We start from the raw sequence: 22,647 nt of genomic DNA on the forward strand, positions 1-22,647 counted from the left end.
AAAGAGAAATAAAAAAGAGAAATAAGACAAAAAGAGAAAAAAGGAAAAGAGGGAAAAGGAGAAAAAAAAGGGAGACGAGAGATAAAGGAGAAAGAAAAGGAGAGAAAAAGATAATAAAGAGAAATAGATAAAAGGAGAGAAAAATAGAAAAGGAAAGAGAAAAGAGATAAAGAGAGAAAAATGCAAGAAAATAGAGAAAAAGAGAGAAAAAGAAACAAAGAAACATAGCAACATAGACAATAGGTGCAGGAAGAGGCCATTCGGCCCTTCGAGCCAGCATCGCCATTCATTGTGATCATGGCTGATCGTCCACAATCAGTAACCCATTCCTGCCTTCTCCCCATATTCCCTGACTCCTCTATCTTTAAGAGCCCTATCTAGTTCTCTCTTGAAAGTATCCAGAGAACCGGCCTCCACTGCCCTCTCAGGCGAAGAGTTCCACAGACTTATAACCATATAACCATATAACAATTACAGCACGGAAACAGGCCATCTCGGCCCTACAAGTCCGTGCCAAACAACTTTTTTTCCCCTTAGTCCCACCTGCCTGCACTCATACCATAACCTTCCTTACAACTCTCTGTGTACTAAATGGTGCACGGTCTTCTACAGCAATGGCAGGAATTTTCCTGGGAATAGAAACATAGAAACAGAGAAAATAGGTGCAGGAGGAGGCCATTCGGCCCGTCGAGCCAGCATGCCATTCATTGTGATCATGGCTGATCGTCCCCAATCAATAACCCGTGCCTGCCTTCTCCCCATATCCCTTGACTCCACTAGCCACTAGAGCTCTATCTAACTCTCTCTTAAATCCATCCAATGACTTGGCCTCCACTTCCCTCTGTCGCAGGGAATTCCATAAATTCACAACTCTCTGGGTGAAAAAGTTTTTTCTCACCTCAGTCTTAAATGGCCTACCCCTTTAATCTAAGACTGTGGCCCCTGGTTCTGGACTCACCCAACATTGGGAACATTTTTCCTGCAGCTAGCTTGTCCAGTCCATTTATAATTTTATATGTTTCTATAAGAAACCCCTTCATCCTTCTAAACTCCAGTGAATACAAGCATAGTCTTTTCAATCTTTCCTCATGTGACAGTCCCGCCATCCCAGGGATCAATCTTGTGAACCTACGCTGCACTGCCTCAATCACAAGGATGTCCTGAAAAGAGAGGGAGATAAAGAGACAAAAGAGAAAAATAGATTAAAAAAAAGGAGAAATGTTAATCAGAATCAGAATCAGAATCACATTTTATTCGCCAAGTATGTTTTGCAACATACGAGGAATTTCATTGGCCAGGTCAGTCATACAATTAAAAGTAACAGATCACTCAAAAACACATTTTAACATGAACATCCACCACAGTGACTCCTACACATTCCTCACTGTGATGGAAGGCGAAATAAAGTTCAAGTCCTTCCCTTATTTCTTCCTCGGTCGTGGGCCTCGAGCCCCCGTTGACGGAACGATCTTAACTCCCGTAGCTGGCGGCGTTCGGGCCCTCCGTGTCGAGGCGATCTGCTCCTGTATCAGAGGGGGATGTCAGCTCCCCCGTGCCGGGCGATCGAACCTAGCCTCAAGACATGTGAACCTACCGCGACGTTGGAGCTCCCGACTCGGCCTCACCCGAGACTGCGAGTCCTTGATGTTGATTTGGTACAAGATGTTGCTGGAAGAGTGGCGACTCTTTGCGAATTGCCTCAGATGAAATCAACTAGTTTTTTTTAACACTACAATCATTGCACCCTTATTCATGTATGGTTCTGCTGGATTGTAAGGGGCACATTTTTATTTACTGGATTGTATGCACAAACAAAGCATTTTACTGTATCTAGGTACATGTGGCATTAACTCCTGAGATGTACAATCTCATGTCTTTATCACTATCATCTATCTTTGTCATACGCTGAGAGAATGGAGCGGCTGGGCTTGTACACTCTGGAGTTTAGAAGGAGGAGGGGGATCTTATTGAAACATATAAAATTATTCAGGGTTTGGACACGCTAGAGGCAGGAAACATGTTCCCGATGTTGTGGGAGTCCAGAACCAGGGGCCATTGTTTAAGAATAAGGGGTAAGCCATTCAGAACGGAGACGAGGAAACACTTTTTCACACAGAGAGTGGCGAGTCTGTGGAATTCTCTGCCTCAGAGGCCGGTTCTCTGGATACTTTCAAGAAAGAGCTAGATAGGGCTTAAAGATAGCTGAGTCAGGGGATATGGGGAGAAGGCAGGAATGGGGTACTGATTGGGGATGATCAGCCATGATCACATTGAATGGCGGTGCTGGCTCGAAGGGCCGAATGGCATACTCCTGCGCCTATTGTCTATTGTCTTCCCTGATCACTCCTTTCCACACACTTATAAGGATACATAGGCCATAACATCGTGTTTGTGGTATGATATCCATGTCCCTGTACCAAGAGCAATACCATAACAGTGAAACAGGGAAATCCAGCCTGATCAAATAATGGTTAGACACACCGATATTATGCCAAATACTGAGAAAATGCATCCTAATAGGGCACCTCGGTGGTGCAGCGGTGGAGTTGCTGCCTCGCAGAGCCAGAGACCCAGGTTCGATCCTGACCTCAGGTGCTGTCTGTGTGTGAAGTTTTGCACATTCCCCCAGTGACCACGTGGGTCTCCTCTGGGTGCTCCGGTTTCCTCCCACACAGCGCTTCCACAACTCAAAAATAATCTTCCTTAAAATAGTATCCCAAATTTCCTGAATTTTGATGGAATTTCCTGAAATTCCACAACTGCGCATGTGTGACTGCCACCCCCAACTGCGCACGGGTGGATACCGGGACCACTGCGCACGCGCGGGGAGACGGCGTCATTTTGCGTCCCTACCGCGTAACCGGCGCCATTTTCAATTTTGACTCGGCCGACGGGCCTCCCGCAACTGCGCAGGCACGGGTGGCTGTTAATCTACTTTTTTCCCCCCCAAATCATCCCGCGGGCCGATTTGGACCCCTTCTCGGGCTGGATGCGGAAATTTCCCCAAGTTATTTAATTTCCCTAAAATTACTCGAAGACAACCAGAATTTCCCGAATTTCCGGTAATTTCTTTCAAAACAGAAACACAGCTCCCACATGCATCGCAAAGACTTTATGCATGGTTGTCGGATAATTGCCCCCTCAGTAAATTGCCCCTGGTTCTGGAGGGAGTAGATGAGAAAGTGGGAAAACATGGAACTAGTGTGAACGGGTGATCAATGGTCGGCATGGACTCGGTGGACCGAAGGGCCTGTTTCTACGCTGTATTTCGAAACTTTTTGATTGGTGAAAATGTCGTTCAAGAACGTGCACTCAAAATAAAAGTTTAAAGATTTTTATTTAACGGCTTGAAGAAATTCTTTCCCACATAGTCTTTTTTTTACAGAATATTCCAAAATTGGACTGAAAATGTACACCATCTTGTGGAACTATTATCATTATTTTTGTGTGAAATTAATTTGATTTTAAGACATTGTATAATTCTATTCCAACATATACATGGGTGCATCCTTTAATAAAATAGGTTAAAAATCTGCAAAGATAACTATCAAGAACTAAGACTGTTTTAAGTCTCTCTATATATATATTTCTGGGGTAAGGAAGTATACTCCCTACGGAAGCCTAAACTTTAGGCCACACTTATGGTGCCAACTGCGCCATGTTTAGTTAAGGGTCTTACCTTATTTCAAGGCACCATAAGGCCTTTTTTTACAGAGGGATATGGTACAATATAATCATCTCTTCATATTTTACTGACCAGTCATCTGACCAACTCAAGAGTCCTGAATCATAGGATTACGCAGGCTTCGAAACATTCACGCGCATGAGATACACAGGGAACTGCAGATGTCTGTTTACAAAAAAAAGACAAAAAGTGCCGGAGTAACACAGCAGGTCAGGCAGCATCTGTGGAGGACATGGATATATGTTTGGAGTTGGGACCCTTCTTCAGAATGAAGGACACAAAATGCTGGGACATAAAAAGGGGGGGGGGGGGGGGTCAGGTCAGGCAGCATCTCAAGAGGACATGCATGGGTGACAAATCAAGTTGGGAGCCTTCTTCCGTGATTGTATGGGGGGGGGGGGGGGGGGGTTTGCTGGAATAGAGGAGGGACAAGACAAGGCATGGAAGGTTGATAAAGGTGAGGGAGGTTTTGATTGGTAGTTAGTGGATAAAGGCCAGAAATTCACAACGCAGGAAGGCCGCAGGAATCACAAAGGGGGAGCAATGACCAGTCTCACCCTGGTCACTCTCTCCCCTCTCCCTTCAATCAAGAGGTGTAGAAGTGTGAAAACGCACACCTCCAGATTCTGGGACAGTTTCTTCCCAGCTGTTATCAGGCAACTGAACCATCCTATCACCAACTAGAGAGCGGTCCCGACCTACCTGAAGACGGGTCTCGACCCGAAACGTCACCCATTCCTTCTGCTGCCTTTAGAGATGCTGCCTGTCCCGGTGAGTTACTCCAGCATTTTGTGTCTATCTTCAGTGTAAGCCAATATCTGCAGTTCTTTTCTACACCTACCGTCTAAATCTTTGGGGACCTTTGGGCTCCTATCTTTATTCGGACTTTACTTGACTTTATCTTACACTGAACGTTATTCCCTTTACCCCGTATCTGTACACTGTGGATGGCTTGTTTGACAAGATGTACACGTGAACAGTAAACTAAACTGACAGGGAGAAGGTCTCCTATTGGAGGGGGGATAACTTCTTCAAGGTAGGCAAACCTTGAGGAGTTTTTGTAGTGGAGCAAAAAATGTAGAACAAAGGAGTCAGGGGGATATGGGAAGAAGGCAGGAACAGGGTACTGATTGGGGAAGATCAGCCATGATCACATTGAATAGCGGTGCTGGCTTGAAGAGCCGAATGGTCTACTCCTGCACCCATTGTCTATTGAAGGGTGGTGCATCTGTGGCATTCTTTGTCACAGACAGCTGTGGAGGCCAAGTCAATGGATATTCTTAAGGCAGAGGTAGATAGATACTTGATTACTACAGGTGTCAGGGGTTAAGGGGAGAAGGCAGGAGAATGGGGTTAGGAAGGAGAGATAGATCACCCATGATTGAATGGTGGGGTAGACATGATGGGCCGAATGGCCATCATCCAGCTCCTTTCACTTATGAACCGCAGATCCTGGTTTACAAAAAAAGGGCACAAAGTGCTGGAGTAACTCAGTGGGTCAGGCAGCAACTCTGGAGAAAAATGATGGGTGACGTTTCGGGTCGGGACCTTTCTTCAGACTGGGCTGGAAGTTGGCTTGCATCTCCCTGCTCTTCCGGCAACCTCCTCTGTGTGGAATCATAGGGATAATATTCCCGCCTCCTGTGCCCAGAATCGTCAACCTTCGTTCCATTACTCCAGCCAAACATGTTTTGAGATTTGATGCATTCCAGTTTTGGCATTAACACACCCCTTCATGCAGCAAAGCTTCTACATTCAGGAGATAAAGACACAAAAAGCTGGAGTAATTCAGCGGGACAGGCAGCATCTCTGGAGAGAAGGAATGGGTGACGTCTCGGGTCGAGACTAAATTTATACCCAGGCAGAAGAGCAAAATAACTTTAAAAAGATTGCTTCTTATATTACAAAAACTCTTTCACTCACACCACTCACATGAAGCTTCACTTCAGAATCATACTCCAGTGTACACATGACAACATACATGTTTGGACTGTTTGCAACACGCAAACCTATTTCTTTGGAATGTGTATACATGCATGCACGTCAGGGGTTATGGGGAGAAGGCAGGAGAATGGGGTTAGGAGGGAGATAGATCAGCCACGATTGAATGGCGGAGTAGACTTGATGGTTCGAATTCTGCTCCTATCACTTATGAACTCACCAGTGTCCAAAGATAGGCACAAAGTGGGTCAGGCAGCATCTCTGGAGAAAAAAGATGGGTCCCGACGGGTGAAGAAGGGTCCCGAACCGAAACATCGCCCATTGCTTTTCTCCACAGATGCTGCCTGATTTGCTCAAGTTGCTACAGCACTTTGTGTCTATCCTCAGTATAAACCGACATCTGCGGATCCTTTCTACACTTTATCAGTGACCAAACTTGATGTAACCTCTCTTACAGACTATGCCTGTCAGATTGTGGTGGACAGACGGGCGGGGGGGGCAGGATCGGTGCCGGTGAGCGGGTCTCCCCTCCAGCGCCCCAGGTGGCGGTCTGGGGGTTCAGAGGTCGGCTGCGGGAGGCGAGGGCACGGTGTGTTCGCGGGTCGAGGTATCGGTGGAGAGGGCGGCTGGAGGCCCTGCTGCAACCTGGGGCTTTATTAGACCGGGGGCCACTGGAGGCCCTACAGCATCCTGGGGCTTTATTAGACAGGGGTGCGCTGGAGGCCTTGCAGCAGCCTGGGGGCTTTATTAGACCGGGGGGGGGGGGCACTCCAAGAAGGCCGAGCGCGCGGATCAGACGCGACCTGCAGCAGCACGGAGCGGTGGAGGACATCGACAACATGGCCTGGACAGGCCGACGCCTGCAACTCCGGCCCAGTGCCGTCGCCAGGGCAACCGGCCTTTAAGACCAAGGTAAGACTCCACATTTCTAACAACTTTGAATTTGAAGGACGCAAGATGGCGCCAGAAAGGTGGCGACTCTTTTGTACTGCCTCAGTGTCATCTACTCTTCCTACTCTCTTGCATTTAATTAGAACTGTGTCTATGTATAGTCAAAATTTTACAGAACTGTATACAAAATAGGAATTTCACTGCATCTGGATACAAGCGACAATAAAGTACCTTTGAAGATTTTGCGGAAGAAAAAGTGGATTCTGTATTTCCATCCTGTGGACATAATTGTAAAAATTGGCTATTAAAGGTTTTTCTAAAGTCATTGGGATGTCACCAGTCAATATAGAATATTCTTTATAATAATGTTTAAAAATGTACAATCGAGATTAAAAATCCAGCATTGCATAAACTAGTCATCAGAACGGCAGCTGTAAACGGGAGGGTGACTGCGACTATTTGGTGCCTGTCAGCTGGAGAAGAGGTGGCCCCGATGACTCCAGGTCTAGGTGCAGAAGAACGATCATCCAGTAGACAATCATCCACAGCAAGATGATCAGATAGGGCAGCTGAGGGTCCGCAGGAGGAGATCCTGATGTTGTCTCGCCGTGGTGGTCCCCGGCCTCGCTGCCACGACCAAATGTCGACGGACGTGGCCTGCGAGACTCTAGGGTCGACCTGCAGGTGACACCAACACATTTATCTTAGGAGTGAAGATAAGACACAGAAACTTGGAGTAACATTAGCAAATTTGCAGTTGACGCAAAGCTGGGTGGCAGTGTGAACTGTGAGGAGGATGCTATGAGAATGCAGGGTGAATTAGACAGGTTGAGGGAGTGGGCAGATGCTATGGCAGATTAAGTTTAATACGGATAAATGTGAGGTTATCCACTTTGGTAGCAAAAACAGGAAGGCAGATTACTATCTAAATGGCGTCAAATTGGGAAAAGGGGAAGTACAACAGGATCTGGGGGGGTCCTTGTACATCAGTCTATGAAAGTAAGCATGCAGGTACAGCAGGCAGTGAAGAAAGCGAATGGCATGTTGGCCTTTATAACAAGAGGAATCAAATATAGGAGCAAAGAGGTCCTCCTGCAGTTGTACAGAGCCCTAATGAGACCACACCTGGAGTATTGTGTGCAGTTTTGGTCCCCTAATTTGAGGAAGGTCATTCTTGCTATTGAGGTAGTGCAGCGTAGGTTTACAAGGTTAATTCCCGGGATGACGGAACTGTCATATGCTGAGGGAATGGAGCGGCATGGCTTGTACACTCTGGAGTTTAGAAGGATGAGAGGAGACCTTATTGAAACATATAAGATTATTAAGGGTTTGGACACGCTAGAGGCAAGAAAAATGTTCCCGGTGTTGGGGGAGTCCAGAACCAGGGGCCACAGTTTAAGAATAAGGGGTAAGCCATTTAGAACGGAGACAAGGAAACATTTTTTAACACAGAGTTGTAAGTCTGTGGAATTCTCTGCCTCAGAGGGCGGTGGAGGCTGGTTTCTCTGGATACTTTCAAGAGAGAGCTAGGTAGGGCTTAAAGATAGCTGAGTCAGGGGATATGGGGAGAAGGCAGGAACGGGGTACTGATTGGGGATGATCAGCCATGATCACATTGAATGGCGGTGCTGGCTCGAAGGGCCAAATGGCCTACTCCTGCACCTATTGTCTACTGTCTATGAGATGTGTGAACGTCATTTGGGTATCTTACAAGTCAGTGGTTCTAACACTCCCCTCCCCCTTGTCCCCCACCTCCAGCCTAGGCATTCAGCCAGGTCCAATGTTCTCCACATTGTTTCTCTAATGAGATCACACCTTCCCGAGCCAACAATGGACCTACCAGGCACCGCCCTGTCTGAGGTCATTTGTGGCTGGCCTTGATTGACCATGGTCTTTTCTTGCCTCCAGCTCTTCACCCCCCCCTCCCCCACCTGTCCCCTACTAACAGTCTACTAACACCTCTCCCCTACTAACAGTCTGAAGAAGGGCCCTGACTGGAACATCACCTATCCATGTTCTCCAGAAATGCTGCCTGACCCGTTGAGTTCCTCCAGCACTCTGTGTCTATCTTAGAAACATAGACAATAGGTGCTGGAGTAGGCCATTCGGCCCTTCGAGCCAGCACTGCAATTCGATATGATCATGGCTGATCATCCACAATCAGTACCCCGTTCCTGCTTTCTCCCCCATATCCCTTGATTCCCTTAGCCCGAAGAGCTAAATCTTTAGTCTAAACCTGCAACTGCAGCTCTTACTTTCTACGTGAAACATGTAGGTACACGATGTGAGATTACAGCTTCATATTTGAACGTTTGCCATGGAATGTGTTTGTCGACATGGCCTGTAGTGTGGGTGGGAAGACCAGACTTTGTCCCTGCCTGATTTACCCAGATACAAAGCAGTGACAGCGCGGAAACAGGCCCTTCGGCCCACCGAGTCCGTGCCGACCAGCAATCCCTGCACGTTAACCCCGCCCTACACACACTAGGGACAATTTACAATTATACCAAGCCAATTAGCCTACAAACCTGTACGTCTTTGGAATGTGGGAAGGAACCGAAGATCTCATGATAAGTTTTAAACTGAAATTTGAGGGGGAGAAGGTGAAATTGGATGTGTCGGTATTGCAGCTGGGCTACAGAGGGAGGAGCTGGCCAAAGTTGACCAGAAATGGACCCTAGCAGGGATGACGTTAGAACAGCCATGTCAGGAATTTTCCTGGGAATAGAAACATAGAAACATAGATAAATAGGTGCAGGAGGAGGCCATTCGGCCCTTCGGCCATTCGAGCCAGCACTGCCATTCATTGTGATCATGGCTGATCATCCCCAATCAATAACCCGTGCCTGCCTTCTCCCCATATCCCTTGATTCCACTAATCCCTAGAGCTCTATTTAACTCTCTCTTAAATCCATCCAGTGACTTGACCTCCACTGCCCTCTGTGGCAGGGAATTTTAGACTCCATTATAAGGGACCAGGTTACGTAGTACTTAGAAGTTCACAATAAAATAGGCCACAGTCAGCACGGCTTTGTGAAGGGGAGGTCTTGCTTGACAAATTTGCTGGAATTCTTAGAAGTAAATAGTAGGACAGACAAAGGAGAGTCAGTAGACGTTGTTTACTTAGATTTTCAGAAAGCCTTTGATAAGGTGCCACACGTGAGGCTGCTAAGGAAGATGAGAGCCCACGGTATCAAAGGGCAGATACTAGCGTGGATCGCAGGTTGGCTGGATGGCAGAAGACAAAGAGTGGCAATAAAGGGGGCTTTTACTGTTTGGCTGCCAGTGACTAGCGGAGTTCCGCAGGGCTCGGTGCTGGGGCCGCTACTCTTCACGTTGTATATTAATGATTTGGACGAGGGGATTGAAGGCTTTGTGGCCAAGTTTGTGGATGATACGAAAATAGGTGGAGGGGCAGGTAGTGTAGAGAAAGCAGGGACTCTGCAGAAGGACTTGGACAGGTTGGGAGAGTGGGCAGAGAAGTGGCAGATGGAATATAGTGTAGCAAAGTGTGGAGTCATGCATTTTGGTAGCAGGAATAAAGGCATAGACTATTTTCTAAATGGGGAGAGAATCCAGAAATCGGAGGTGCAAAGGGACCTGGGAGTGCTGGTGCAGGATTCCCAAAAAGTTAATCTGCAAGTCGAATCGGTAGTAAAGAAAGCAAACTCAATGCTAGCATTTATTTCAAGAGGACTTGTATACAAAAACAGGGATGTAATGCTGAGGCTCTATAAGGCGCTGGTCAGGCTGCATCTGTAGTATAGCGAGCAAATTTGGGCACCATATCTGAGGAAGGATGTGCTGGCTCTGGAGCGGGTCCAGAGGAGGTTTACAAGAATGATCCCATGAATGAGTAGGTTAACATATGATGAGCGTTTGTCGGCACTGGGCCTGTACTCGCTGGAGTTTAGAAGAATGAGGGGGGGGGACCTCATTGAAACACGCAGAATAGTGAAAGAATACAGAATGTTTCCACTGGTGGGAGAGTCCAGGACTAGAGGTCAGAGTCTCAAAATTAAAGGACGTTCTTTTGGGAAGGAGATGAGGAGAAATTTCTTTAGTCAGAGGGTGGTGAATCTGTGGAATTCTTTGCCACAGAAGATGGTGGAGGCCAAGTGTAGGATATTTTTAAGGCAGAGATAGATAGATTCTTGATCAGTAGGGGTGTCATGGTTTACGGGGAGCAGCCAGGAGAATGGGGTTAGGAGGGAGAGATAGATCAGCCATGCTTGAATGGCGGAGTAGACTTGATGGGCCGAATGGTCTAATTCTACTCCTATCACTGGTGACATGACTTATCTCTGAGAAACAGCAGGCGGTGGTGACGGGGAGAACGTACCTGGTTGTGAGGCCGATTTGCTCAGTTGTTTGTGTCTCATTCAGCATCGACGGACAATCTGTAAACTGTTGTTCAAAAAGTTAATAACAAACTCGTTTTCAGACCACTGCAAAATTCACATTTGATAAACGCGGCTCTCTGGCAGAGAACGAAGCCCTCGCATTGTCCGCTGGCTGCTCAGAACTAAAGCTTACTCGGGCCGATAGTCTGCTGCCACTGCCGCCCCATATATGATTACATGATGACAATCGAGCCGTCCACAGTGTACAGACTGGATAAAGTGAGTAACGTTTAGTGCAGAATAAAGCCCAGTAAAGTCCAATTCAAGACACTGCAGAGATGCTGCCTGACCCCGCTGAGTTACTCCAGTGCTTTCTGCCAAAAGACAATAGGTGCAGGAGCAGGCCATTCGGCCCTTCGAGCCAGCACCGCCATTCAATGTGATCATGGCTGATCATCCCCAATCAGTACCCGGTTCCTGCCTTCTCCCCATATCCCCTGACTCCGCTATCTTTAAGAGCCCTATCGAGCTCTCTCTTGAAAGCATCCAGCCTCCACTGCCCTCTGAGGCAGAGAGTTCCACAGACTCACCACTCTCTGTGAGAAAAAGTGTTTCCTCGTCTCCGTTCTAAATGGCCTACCCCTTATTCTTAAACTGAGTATGAGATTCTTAAAATTGTGCTGTGTATCCTGTACCTTGGTCCATGCCGAGGGGTCTGCATCTTCAAAGTGTTCCTCCTGCAGTTGCCCAGGTTCCAGCCACAGCTCCATGCCATCCTGCTTGTTCACCTCTTCTTGCCAGGAGGTTACATGGTGCTCATCCTGAGTAGAAAGGGAATCAAGAGGCTCCTGCTAGTTTGGAGAACGTTGGCACAAAACAGCAGCAGAGACCCCCTCCCCCCCCAGACCGACTCCGACCTCGGGTGCTGCCTGTCTGTGTGTGTGGAGTTTGCATGTTCTCCCTGTGACCGCCCACGTGGGTTTCCCACCGGGTGCTCCGGTTTCCTCCCACATCCCAAAGACCAGGCACGTGCCATGAGTGATTGCTCAGGGGAGGCAGTCAGTCGGCTTTTAAAAATCTTAAAAACCGCGCATGCGCAGATTGTTCTCCTCTCCGGTAGGCAGCCAGTCGACTTTTATAAAGTAATTTGTCTTCAATAGACAATAGGAGCAGGAGTAGGCCATTCGGCCCTTCGAGCCAGCACCACCATTCAATCTGATCATGGCTGATCATCCCCAATCAGTACCCCGTTCCTGCCTTCTCCCCATATCTCCTGACTCCGCTATCTTTAAGAGCCCTATCTAGCTCTCTCTTGAAAGTATCCAGTGAACTGGCCTCCACCGCCCTCTGAGGCAGAGAATTCCACATACCCTTCAAAAGCCTGATCTCTTAATAAAGTATTTAAATACATGTAGCTCAAAGAAATGTGCTTACCACATTATTTGTACACGAACTCCATTCTTCTCTCTTTGTTTCTTAAGATACTCTTAAGATAATGACACTCCATGTTTGAAAAATCCGGCAAGAACCTTGCGCTGCGCGGCGCATGCACGCAGCCCACGGTGCAAAGGCAGAATTTCAGCTGCCTTTATAGATCATTGTCATTGATGGCTTGAAGCAGCGGTGACGGCACGTAAGTTGCACATACATTCACGTGTTACATGTACTGCGGATGAAAGGCACGGAGAATTATGCCTACGCCAAGAGATGGGTCTCTTAGATAGGCATTATACTCCTGTGCCTTTACTATTTAATAATGACCATTTTATAATTTTAGTCAGGATAGGCACCGCCTACCTTGCCTACTCTGCCGGCACGTGCCTGCCAAGGACATACAGGTCTATAGGTTAATTGGCCCTCTGTAAATTGCCCCTAGTGTGTAGGGAGAGGATCAGAGAGTGGGTTAAACATGGAACTAGTGTGAACGGCTGATCAATGGGGTGGACTTGCGTGGATGATCAGCCGTGATCACATTGAATGGCGGTGCTGGCTCGAAGGGTCGAATGGCCTACTCCTGCACCTATTGTCTATTGTCTTGATGGGACAAAGGGCCTGTTAAAAACAGAAGTGCAAGGTCCAACAATGAGGTTTGTTAGAAGATCAGGACTGCACTCTAGTTTATGGGGGGGGGGGGGGGTTGCCGTGTGGTTTAGAAGTCCGTGCATCGTTTAGTACACAGTGAGTTGCGAGTCTGTGGAATTCTCTGCCTCAGAGGGCGGTGGAGGCCGGTTCCCTAGATACTTTCAAGAGAGAGCTAGATAGGGCTCTTAAAGATAGCGGAGTCAGGGGATTCAAGATTCGAGAGAGTGTTGGGGATGGGGATGATTAGCCATGATCACATTGAATGGCGGTGCTGGCTCGAAGGGCTAAATGGCCTACTCCTGCACCTATTGTCTATTGAGCGGGGAAGAATCTGTTTCTGAATCTGGAGGCGTGTGCTTTCAAGCTTCTGCATCTTCTGTTCGATGGGAACAATGTTTCCTGGTTGCAGGTGTAATACCTACCGACCTACTGCCTGGAGCCAACCCACGTCTTTTCCAGATAGACAATAGACAATAGGTGCAGGAGTAGGCCATTCAGCCCTTTGAGCCAGCACCACCTTAATAGAATAACTTCAAGGAACAGTTCTTTCTCCTTCAAAATACACCTGATATTGAAAAAATCCTTCTCCTCCTCCTGTATTAGACAGGAACGTGGATGGGGAAAGTTTGGAATGATATGGACCAAACATGCGGAAATGGCACTAGCTTTGATGTGGCATCTTGGTTGGCATGGACGGGTTTGGCCGAAGGGCCTGCTGCTGTTTGACGGAGTGACTGTTAAAGGCACATGAGGGGTCAGATATGTGTGTGTTACACTCTGACTGTGCCTCACCCAGGCTGTGTCACTCACCATCAGTTGTGGGAGACAATCCTCCTCAGAACCTTGATGGTCGCGGCTGGTTGCGATTCTCACATCTTCGGCATTGCTTGCAGACGTTGAGCTGGGAAAATAACACACAAATCAAATTGTTTGCAAAGTAAGGTTAAGTCAAAAAGAACTGCAGTTGTATAGGGCTCTGTTAAGATCACATCTGGAGTGTTGTGCACAGTTTTGGTCTCCTAATTTGAGGAAGGACATCCTTGTGATTGAGGCATTGCAGCGTAGGTTCACGAGATTGATCCCTGGGATGGCGGGTCAGTCATATGAGGAAAGATTGAAAAGACTAGGCTTGTATTCACTGGAGTTTAGAAGGATGAGGGGGTTTCTTATAGAAACATATAAAATTATAAAAGGACTGGACAAGCTAGATGCAGGAAAAATGTTCCCAATGTTGGGCGAGTCCAGAACCAGGGGCCACAGTCTTAGAATAAAGGGGAGGTAATTTAAGACTGAGGTGAGAAAAAAACGTTTTCACCCTGAGAGTTGTGAATTTATGGAATTCTCTGCCACAGAGGGCAGTGGAGGCCAAGTCACTGGATGGATTTAAGAGAGAGTTAGATAGAGCTCTAGGGGCTAGTGGAGTCAAGGGATATGGGGAGAAGGCAGGCTCGGGTTATTGATAGTGGACGATCAGCCATGATCACAATGAATGGCGGTGCTGGCTCGAAGGGCCGAATGGCCTGCTCCTGCACCTATTTTCTATGTTTCTATGTTTCCTGCCTCTAGCGTGTCCAAACCCTTAATAATCTTATTTGTTTCAATAAGATCCCCTCTCAATCTTCGAAATTCCAAGTATCATTGGTGGACAAAAATGCTGGAGGAACTCAACGGATGAGGCAGCATCTATGGAGCGAAGGAATAGATGACATTTCGAGTCGAGACCCTTCGTCAGACTGAACGGGTCAGTAATTCAGAATTCAGTCTGAAGTAGGGTCTCGACCCGAGACGTCGCCAATTTCCTTCGCTCCATAGATGCTGCCTCACCCGCTGAGTTCCTCCAGCATTTTTGTCTACCTTCGGTTTTTTCCAGCATCTGCAGTTCCTTCTGAAACATAAAGTATCGTTGAATCGCTGGGGTGGGAGATGGCCACCTTCACGTGGTCCAACCTGTTTCGACGAATGCAATCAACCTGGCGTGCACAAACAGAAGATCAAACAACAATGTTCAAGAAGGAACTGCAGATGCTGGAAAATCGAAGGTAGACAAAATTGTTGGGGAAACTCAGCGGGCGCGGCAGCATCTATAGAGTGAAGGAAATAGGCAATGTTTCGGGCCGAAACCCTTCCTCAGACAAGAACAAGTTGTCTTACAAACTTTAGGCTGCGCACGCCATACGCAAGAAGAAGATTGAATCATTGAATCGACTGGGAGGTGCGTATGCCCACCTTGAAGTCCCTGTCGCCTGCAGTACGGCAGGCTGGTAGAAGCTGGCATCAAACTCCCATCCATCCACAGACCTCTCCGCACCTTTTCCAATGCCCTCTGTACCAGTGCTCGCCGCGTGTGACTGCAGTTGCCAGCGCTGCTCCTCCACCTCCTGAAAGATCAACGTATACCCCTCGATCAGACAAGCTCCACGTTGACATTCAGCGATCACACAAGACCACTCCGCTCGGTTCGCAATAACCAACCTGATCTCCCGGTGGCCCAGCACCTCAACTCCCCCTCCATTCCCATTCCCAATTCAACCTTTCTGTCCTGGGCCTCCTCCATGGCCAGAGTGAGTCCCACCGCTAATTGGAGGAGCAGCAACTCATATTTCGCTTGGGCAGTTTACACCCCAGCGGTATGAACATTGACTTCTCCAATTTCAGGTGGTCCTTGCTTTCTCCCCCCCTTCCCCTCCCCTTCCCAGCTCTCCCACAGCCTACTGTCTCCGCCTCTTCCTTTCTTTCATCCGCCCTCCCCCACCCTCCCCCCCCCCCCACATCAGTCTGAAGAAGAGTCTCGAGCCGAAACGTCGCCTATTTCCTTCGCTCCATAGATGCTACCTCACCCGTTGAGTTTCTCCAGAATTTTTGTCTACTCAAGAATATTACCTCTGCTTTCTCCCTCCTTCCCCTCCCCAACTGCCTGTCCCCCTGAGTTACTCCAGCATTTTGTGTCTGCCTTCCATTGACTCCATCGACACCTCACACTGCCTCGGCAAGGCCAGCAGCATAATCAAGGACCAGTCACACCCTGATCACTCCCTCTTCTCCCCTCTCCCATCAGACAAGAGGTACAGGAGTGTGAAAACGCACACGCACACCTCCAGATTCAGGGACAGTTTCTTCCCAGCTGTTATCAGGCAACTGAACCATCCTATCACCAACTAGAGAGCGGTCCTGACCTCCCATCTACCTCAGTGGGGAATTTTAATCGGACTTTATCTCACACTAAACGTTATTCCCTTTATCCTGTATCTGTACACTGTAGACGGCTTGATTGAATCATGTATAATTTTCTTGCTGACTGGGTTGCACACAACAAAAGGCTTTTCACTGTACTTTGGACACGCTAGAGGCAGGAAACATGTTCCCGATGTTGGGGGAGTCCAGAACCAGGGGCCACAGTTTAAGAATAACGGGTAAGCCATTTAGAACGGAGACGAGGAAACACTTTTTCACACAGAGAGTGGTGAGTCTGTGGAATTCTCTGCCTCAGAGGGCGGTGGAGGCAGGTTCTCTGGATACTTTCAAGAGAGAGCTAGATAGGGCTCTTGAAAATAGCGGAGTCAGGGGATATGGGGAGAAGGCAGGAACGGGGTACTGATTGGGGATGATCAGCCATGATCACATTGAATGGCAGTGCCGGCTCGAAGGACCGAATGGCCTACTCCTGCACCTATTGTCTATTGTCTGTTTGCTGCACATGACAATAAATTGGGCAGCGTGGACATGATGGGCCGAAGGGCTTGTTTCCATGCTGAATCTTCCCCAAGACCAAAGAGCTACGCTGTACACTTTCTACACACGAGCATTGTTGGTTTTACAAAGCTGCACACTGGACCTTGTTATTTAGTGTGTTATGTAATGAAGAACATTAGACTTCTCCAATTTCAGGTAGTCCCTGCTTTCCCCCTCTTTCCCAGCTCCCAGCTCTCCCACAACCCACTGTCTCCGCCTCTTCCATTCTTCTTTTCCCCCCCCACATCTGTCTGTAGAAGGGTCTCGAGCCGAAACGTCACCTATTTCCTTCGCTCCATAGATACTGCCTCACCCGCTGAGTTTCTCCAGCATTTTTGTCTACCCAAGAATATTACCTGTGCATCTTCACGCCATTCCTCTTCATCATCCTGACCATCTCCCTGAGAATCTTCGGGTTCTCCATCCTTTGGTTTTTCATCCCGACGCCCGTTGACGCCGCCTGTGTCTGGCTGCTCATGAAACACGTCGGGCCACTGAAGGGGAGCAGACGTCTGTGCTGCAGACACGCATTTGGACGTCACAGTTCCTGGCTGGGTGTTGGCTCCGGCTTGTGGGAGCGTGGAGTCATTCCAGGGGCCGGCTCCATCAGAGTCGGGGGAGTACAGAGTGTAGTCCGAGATGGTCGGACTCAGCCCCTGTAGCGAGAAGGCGCTGCCGAGCTCGGAACACGACTGGTAAGCTTCGTCCGTGAGTGGCGACGACTCTTCGCCGTGGAGAAGCTCGGCGTCGATCTCCTTCTGAGGACTAACGCCGCCGTCGGTAATGGAGTAAGCTTCCACAACCTCGGAGACGGGCACGTTGTAATGAGGATAATAGAGGAGGCTGTGTGGGATCACCGACAGCTTCTCATCGTTGAAGAAGGCCGGGTGGAAGAGCTGGTGCTGTCGGGGAGACTGCTTCCCCTCTGTCTGCGTGCACGACTCCGAAACGGTCCGCTGCCGGGCGGGACTTCCCGCGTCGACGAGAAGGGCTTCGGGACACGACGACAGGCCTTGCGTGTGGTGCGAGTCGCAAGAGAGGGTGGCTGCTTCGTCTGTGGAGTCCTCCTGGGAGGAGACACTTGCCCCTGACCCAGAAGGTTGAGATGTTTCACCAGACCCAATGCCAGCGGTTTTTGCCGCACCTGGTGACCCGTCATCCGGGGAGAGATGGGTCGGGCAAGACGGGTCCTTATCCAACACCAGTATCTTCTCACCCATCGAAGACTTCCTCCTCACTGGATGTAACACCACGTAGATCTCCTCCACTGCTTCGGTGGCGTCAGGGCTAGGCGGCAAGGACCAAGATGAGGATTCCCTCTCTCGAGGAGACGGAGTGTGTGAGCGATTGGATTGAGGGATGGCCGGGGGGGAAGCCGCTTCTCTCTGGGAAGGAACTCCACCCGTGAGAACATGGGGGCGATCATCTTCCCCGCCCAACGGCTGGTCATGGAACACCTCGTTGGTCAAGGAGGAGTGGACATCCTCATTGGGGCTGCGTGGTGGCGAGGCGGCATCATTCAACACATTGTAGCGCACCATTTCATGGCTCTTATAGGTTGTGTCTACAGCTAGGTCTGAGGGTACAGCTCCAGTGTTGCCGTAAGGGTTTTCCAGAGGAGGCTCAGAGGCATCTCCTAGAAGATCACTCTGTCGGGAAACACAAAGCAAGTAAACTTATTGGCCAAACATGTACCCTGAATCGTTTCAAGTGAACAGTGTTTAGATGGAGAAACAGCATCTCATATTTCATAGACTTTACATAGAAACATAGAAAATAGGTGCAGGAGTAGGCCCTTGGGCCCTTCGAGCCAGCACCGCCATTCAATATGATCATGGCTGATCATCCAACTCAGTATCCTGTACCTGCCTTCTCTCCATACCCCCTGATCCCTTTAGCCACAAGGGCCACATCTGACTCCCTCTTAAATATGGCCAATGAACTGGCCTCAACTACCTTCTGTGGCAAAGAATTCCACAGATTCACCACTCTCTGTGTAAAAAACTATTTTCTCATCTTGGTCCTAAGACTTCCCCCTTATCCTTAAACTGTGGCCGCTTGTTCTGGACTTCCCCAACATCGGGAACAATCTTCCTGCATCTAGCCTGTCCAATCCCTTAAGAATTTTGTACGTTTCTTTAAGATCCCCCCTCAATCTTCTAAATGTTAGCGAGTACAAGCCAAGTCTTTCTTCATATGAAAGTCCTGACTTCACAGGAATCAGTCTGGTGAACCCTCTCTGTACTCCCTCTATGGCAAGAATGTCCTTCCTCAGATTAGGTTTTGTAAGCTTCACTTGGGAAGTTGACAACCCACCCCAGTGATATGTTGACAGCCTAATTTGGGGAAGGACATTCTTGCTATTGAGGGAGTGCAGAGTAGGTTCACTAGGTTAATTCGCGGGATGGCGGGACTGCCATATGAGGAAAGAATGGAGCGGCTGGGCTTGTATTCACTGGAATTTAGAAGGATGAGAGGTGATCTTATTGAAACATATAAAATCATTAAGGTATTGCAGGAAAAATGTTCCCAATGTTGGGGGTCCAGAACCAGGAGGGTCACAGTTTAAGAATAAGGGGTAGGCCATTTAGGACTGAGATAAGGAGTAAGCCATTTAGAACGGAGACGAGGAAACACTTTTTCTCACAGAGAGTTGTGAGTCTGTGGAATTCTCTGCCTCAGAGGGCGGTGGAGGCAGGTTCTCTGGATGCTTTCAAGAGAGAGCTAGATAAGGCTCTTAAAAATAGCGGAGTCAGGGGATATGGGGAGAAGGCAGGAACGGGGTACTGATTGGGGATGATCAGCCATGCTCACATTGAATAGCGGTGCTGGCTCGAAGGGCTGAATGGCCTACTCCTGCACCTATTGTCTATTGTCTATAAGGAAAAACGTTTTCACTCAGAGAGTTGTGAATCTGTGGAATTCTCTGCCTCAGAAGTCAGTGGAGGCCGATTCACTGGATGCTTTCAAAAGAGAGTTAGATAGAGCTCTAAGGGCAAGTGGAATCAAGGGATATGGGGTTTTGTTTTTGGATGATTAGCCATGATCACATTGAATGTCGGTGCTGTTTTGAAGGGCCGAATGGCCTACTCCTGCACCTATTTTCTATGTATCTATGATATTGATTACTTCAATGAGCCCCGGAATTCCCTCTCTCTCCATTCCTCCCCCACCCGAGTCGCACCAGCTTCTCATTCTCACCCAACAAACAGTTAACAATGGCCTGTTTCCTTTATCATAGTTACTTTTTTTCCATATCTTTCATTCATTAATTCTATATCTCTCTGTGTGTCGCCGTCTATATCTCTCCTTTCCCTCTCCCCCGACTATCAGTCTGAAGAAGGGTCTCAACCCGAAACATCACCCATTCCTTCTCTCCAGAGATGCTGCCTGTCCCGCTGAGTTACTCCAGCATTTTGTGTCTATCTAGTGATTAGTTTAGTTTAGAGATACAACGCGGAAACAGGCCCTTCGGCCCATCGAGTCCGTGCCGACCAGTGATCCCCGCACATTAACATTCTCTGAGGTGCACAAGGGACAATTTACTATTTTACCGAAGCCAATTAACCTACAAACCTGTACACCTTTAGAGTGTGGGATGAAACTAGAGCACCCGGAGAAAACACACGTGGTCACAGGGAGAACGTACATACTCCGTACAGATAGCACCCGTGGTCAGGAGGTGTATACAATCATGAAAGGAATAGACAGGGTGAATGCTCAGTCTTTTACCCATAGTGGACCAGAGGACAGAGGTTCTACGTGAGGGGGAAAAGATTTAACAGGAACCTGGGTGACCTCCTGCCGCTCCTCTCTTCCAGCTTTCTTACTCTCCCACCCCCCAACATTCGGTCTGAAGAACGGTCCCGACCAAAAACGTCGCCTATCCATGATCTCCACAGATGCTGCCTGACCCGCTGAAACGGCACCTATCCATGTTCTCCAGTTACCCCTGAGTTACTCCAGTGCTTTGTGTCCCTTTGTATAAAGCAGCATCTGCAGTGCCGAGTTTATTAACCAAGTATTCACATACAAGGAATTTGCCTTGGTGCACGTATCTCCTACCTCGTCCATGTCAGGGAAGTGCTCCAGGAACTGTGACACGTAGGTGGTGATGGACTGCTCCTCAGGCCGCTCCACATCCACATCTACAGGGAAGAGGAGATGGTCAACATGAATGAATGAATGAATAAGTTTATTGGCCAAGTATCCACATACAAGGAATTTGCCTTGGTGCTCCGCCCACATCTCAGAGTGACTACGATTCTCCCCATAGCCCAAGGGATCCTTCACCAGATACCGTGTAGGAAGGAACTGCAGATGCCGGTTTAAACCGAAGATAGCCACAAAATGCTGGAGTAACTCAGCGGGATGGGCAGCATCTCTGGGGAGAAGGAATGGGTGACGTTTTGGGTCGAGACCCTTCTTGAGTCTGAAGAAACGTCACCCATTCCTTCTCTCCAGAGGTGCTGCCTGTCCCGCTGAGTTACTCCTGCTTTATGTTTCTATCTTCACCGGATACTGCCGTGTATAGAAGGAACAGCGATAGATGATACCACCCTCCACAATGCTTCCTCCCACCTGGTGGCCTCGCCTTCACCACAGCGTGCCGGGAGCCGTCACTCACTCACTCACTCACTCACTCATTCACTCACTCACCCACTCATTTAGGTATGTTACAAAACCTACCTGAATCGCCATTGGGAATCTGCCCTCAGCCATGTCGGCGATTTTGGCGCTGTTTGGAGGGGGCGGGTTTAAAACGCGATTTTTACTAGGCTGTACTAATCGCACATGTTCAGCCTAGTAAATCATTAACGAAAAATCGCTGCAAGACCCGGTCGCAAAAGGTATTATTAGTTTTATAGGCCTCGATAATATAGTTATTAATAGTTTAAAATTACTGTTTCATCTCGCAACCTCTCGCAGCCCCAGGGTTTTATAGAGCAAACAATTAAAGGTATGTACCTTATTTTTACATTAAATGGGGCATATATATAACCCTATATATCAAATTATCTATAACGAATAGCTCATTTTGGGCTTTTTTATATCCCGCAGTATTTTTCTCGGCACTTGAGGGCACTAATCCAGCGCTATGTCAACGTTCTAAACCGGCGCGTTCCACATGAACCCACTAGAAAGCCGATTTAAATGGGCATTTATTTACAGCAATTGAACACTAAATTCCTTCCATTTGGCCTATAAATTAATGTAAATTAGATATAAAAATCATGTTATATTGTGAATTATTTGTGAATAATCTTTGGACACTTAGGCTATTTAAAAATGTTAATCTTTCCTTAAGAAATGAGCGTTTGATTATCCAAGATCACTGCTTTTTTGTAATGTCCATTGAAAATCAATAGGGAACAAGATGCTAATTTCCGAGTATGAAAATGGTCATAACATTTTTAATACTTGAGATATGAAAGTGAATTTGGTGTCAAATTAAACTTATTGTTATGCTTTATCTGATGGGATAAATTGCAGACTTGATTTTTTAAATCTCAAAATTTTGTAACATTGCTAACTCATTCACTCACTAAGTCCATTCACTCACTCGTTCACTCACTCACTCACTCACCCACTCACTAAGTTCATTCACTCACTAAGTTCATTCACTCACTCATTCACTCACTCACTCACTCACTCACTCATTCACTCACTCACTCACTCATTCATTCAAGGACGGGCTGTGTGAACAGCTAAAACTTTCAGAAATGTCAAGTCAAGTCAAGTCACTTTTATTTCTATAGAACATTTAAAAAACAACTCTCGTTGGCCAAAGTGCTTTACATTGGTGGAGGTACTAACGTTATACAACATTGGTTCATAGATTAAGTACATACATAAATACATACATATAGCCCTCCCTCAGAGGACGTCAAGAAAGGCTTGAGAGTAAAGATGAGTTTTAAGTCTCGACTTAAAGGAGTCGATGGAGGGGGCAGTTCTGATGGGAAGAGGGATGCT

General features: G+C 47.8%; 1 protein-coding gene across 1 annotated transcript in view; it reads right to left on the bottom strand.

Moving 5' to 3' along the window:
• Positions 1–6,379: 6,379 nt before the first annotated feature.
• The window catches only part of LOC129700064 (calmin-like), a 63,938-nt gene continuing 47,670 nt past the window's right edge, over positions 6,380–22,647 (bottom strand). Inside the window, exons 8-14 of the mRNA XM_055640242.1 lie at positions 20,737–20,819; positions 17,028–18,320; positions 15,169–15,320; positions 13,753–13,843; positions 11,556–11,681; positions 10,860–10,924; positions 6,380–7,195 (exon numbers count right to left, since the gene is read on the bottom strand). Of these exons, the coding sequence (XP_055496217.1) occupies positions 6,973–7,195; positions 10,860–10,924; positions 11,556–11,681; positions 13,753–13,843; positions 15,169–15,320; positions 17,028–18,320; positions 20,737–20,819 (2,033 nt within the window). The 3' untranslated portion in view covers positions 6,380–6,972. The remainder of the gene's footprint in view (positions 7,196–10,859; positions 10,925–11,555; positions 11,682–13,752; positions 13,844–15,168; positions 15,321–17,027; positions 18,321–20,736; positions 20,820–22,647) is intronic.

The sequence above is a fragment of the Leucoraja erinacea genome, chromosome 9, assembly GCF_028641065.1.
Source record: "Leucoraja erinacea ecotype New England chromosome 9, Leri_hhj_1, whole genome shotgun sequence".
Lineage (NCBI taxonomy): Eukaryota > Metazoa > Chordata > Chondrichthyes > Rajiformes > Rajidae > Leucoraja > Leucoraja erinaceus.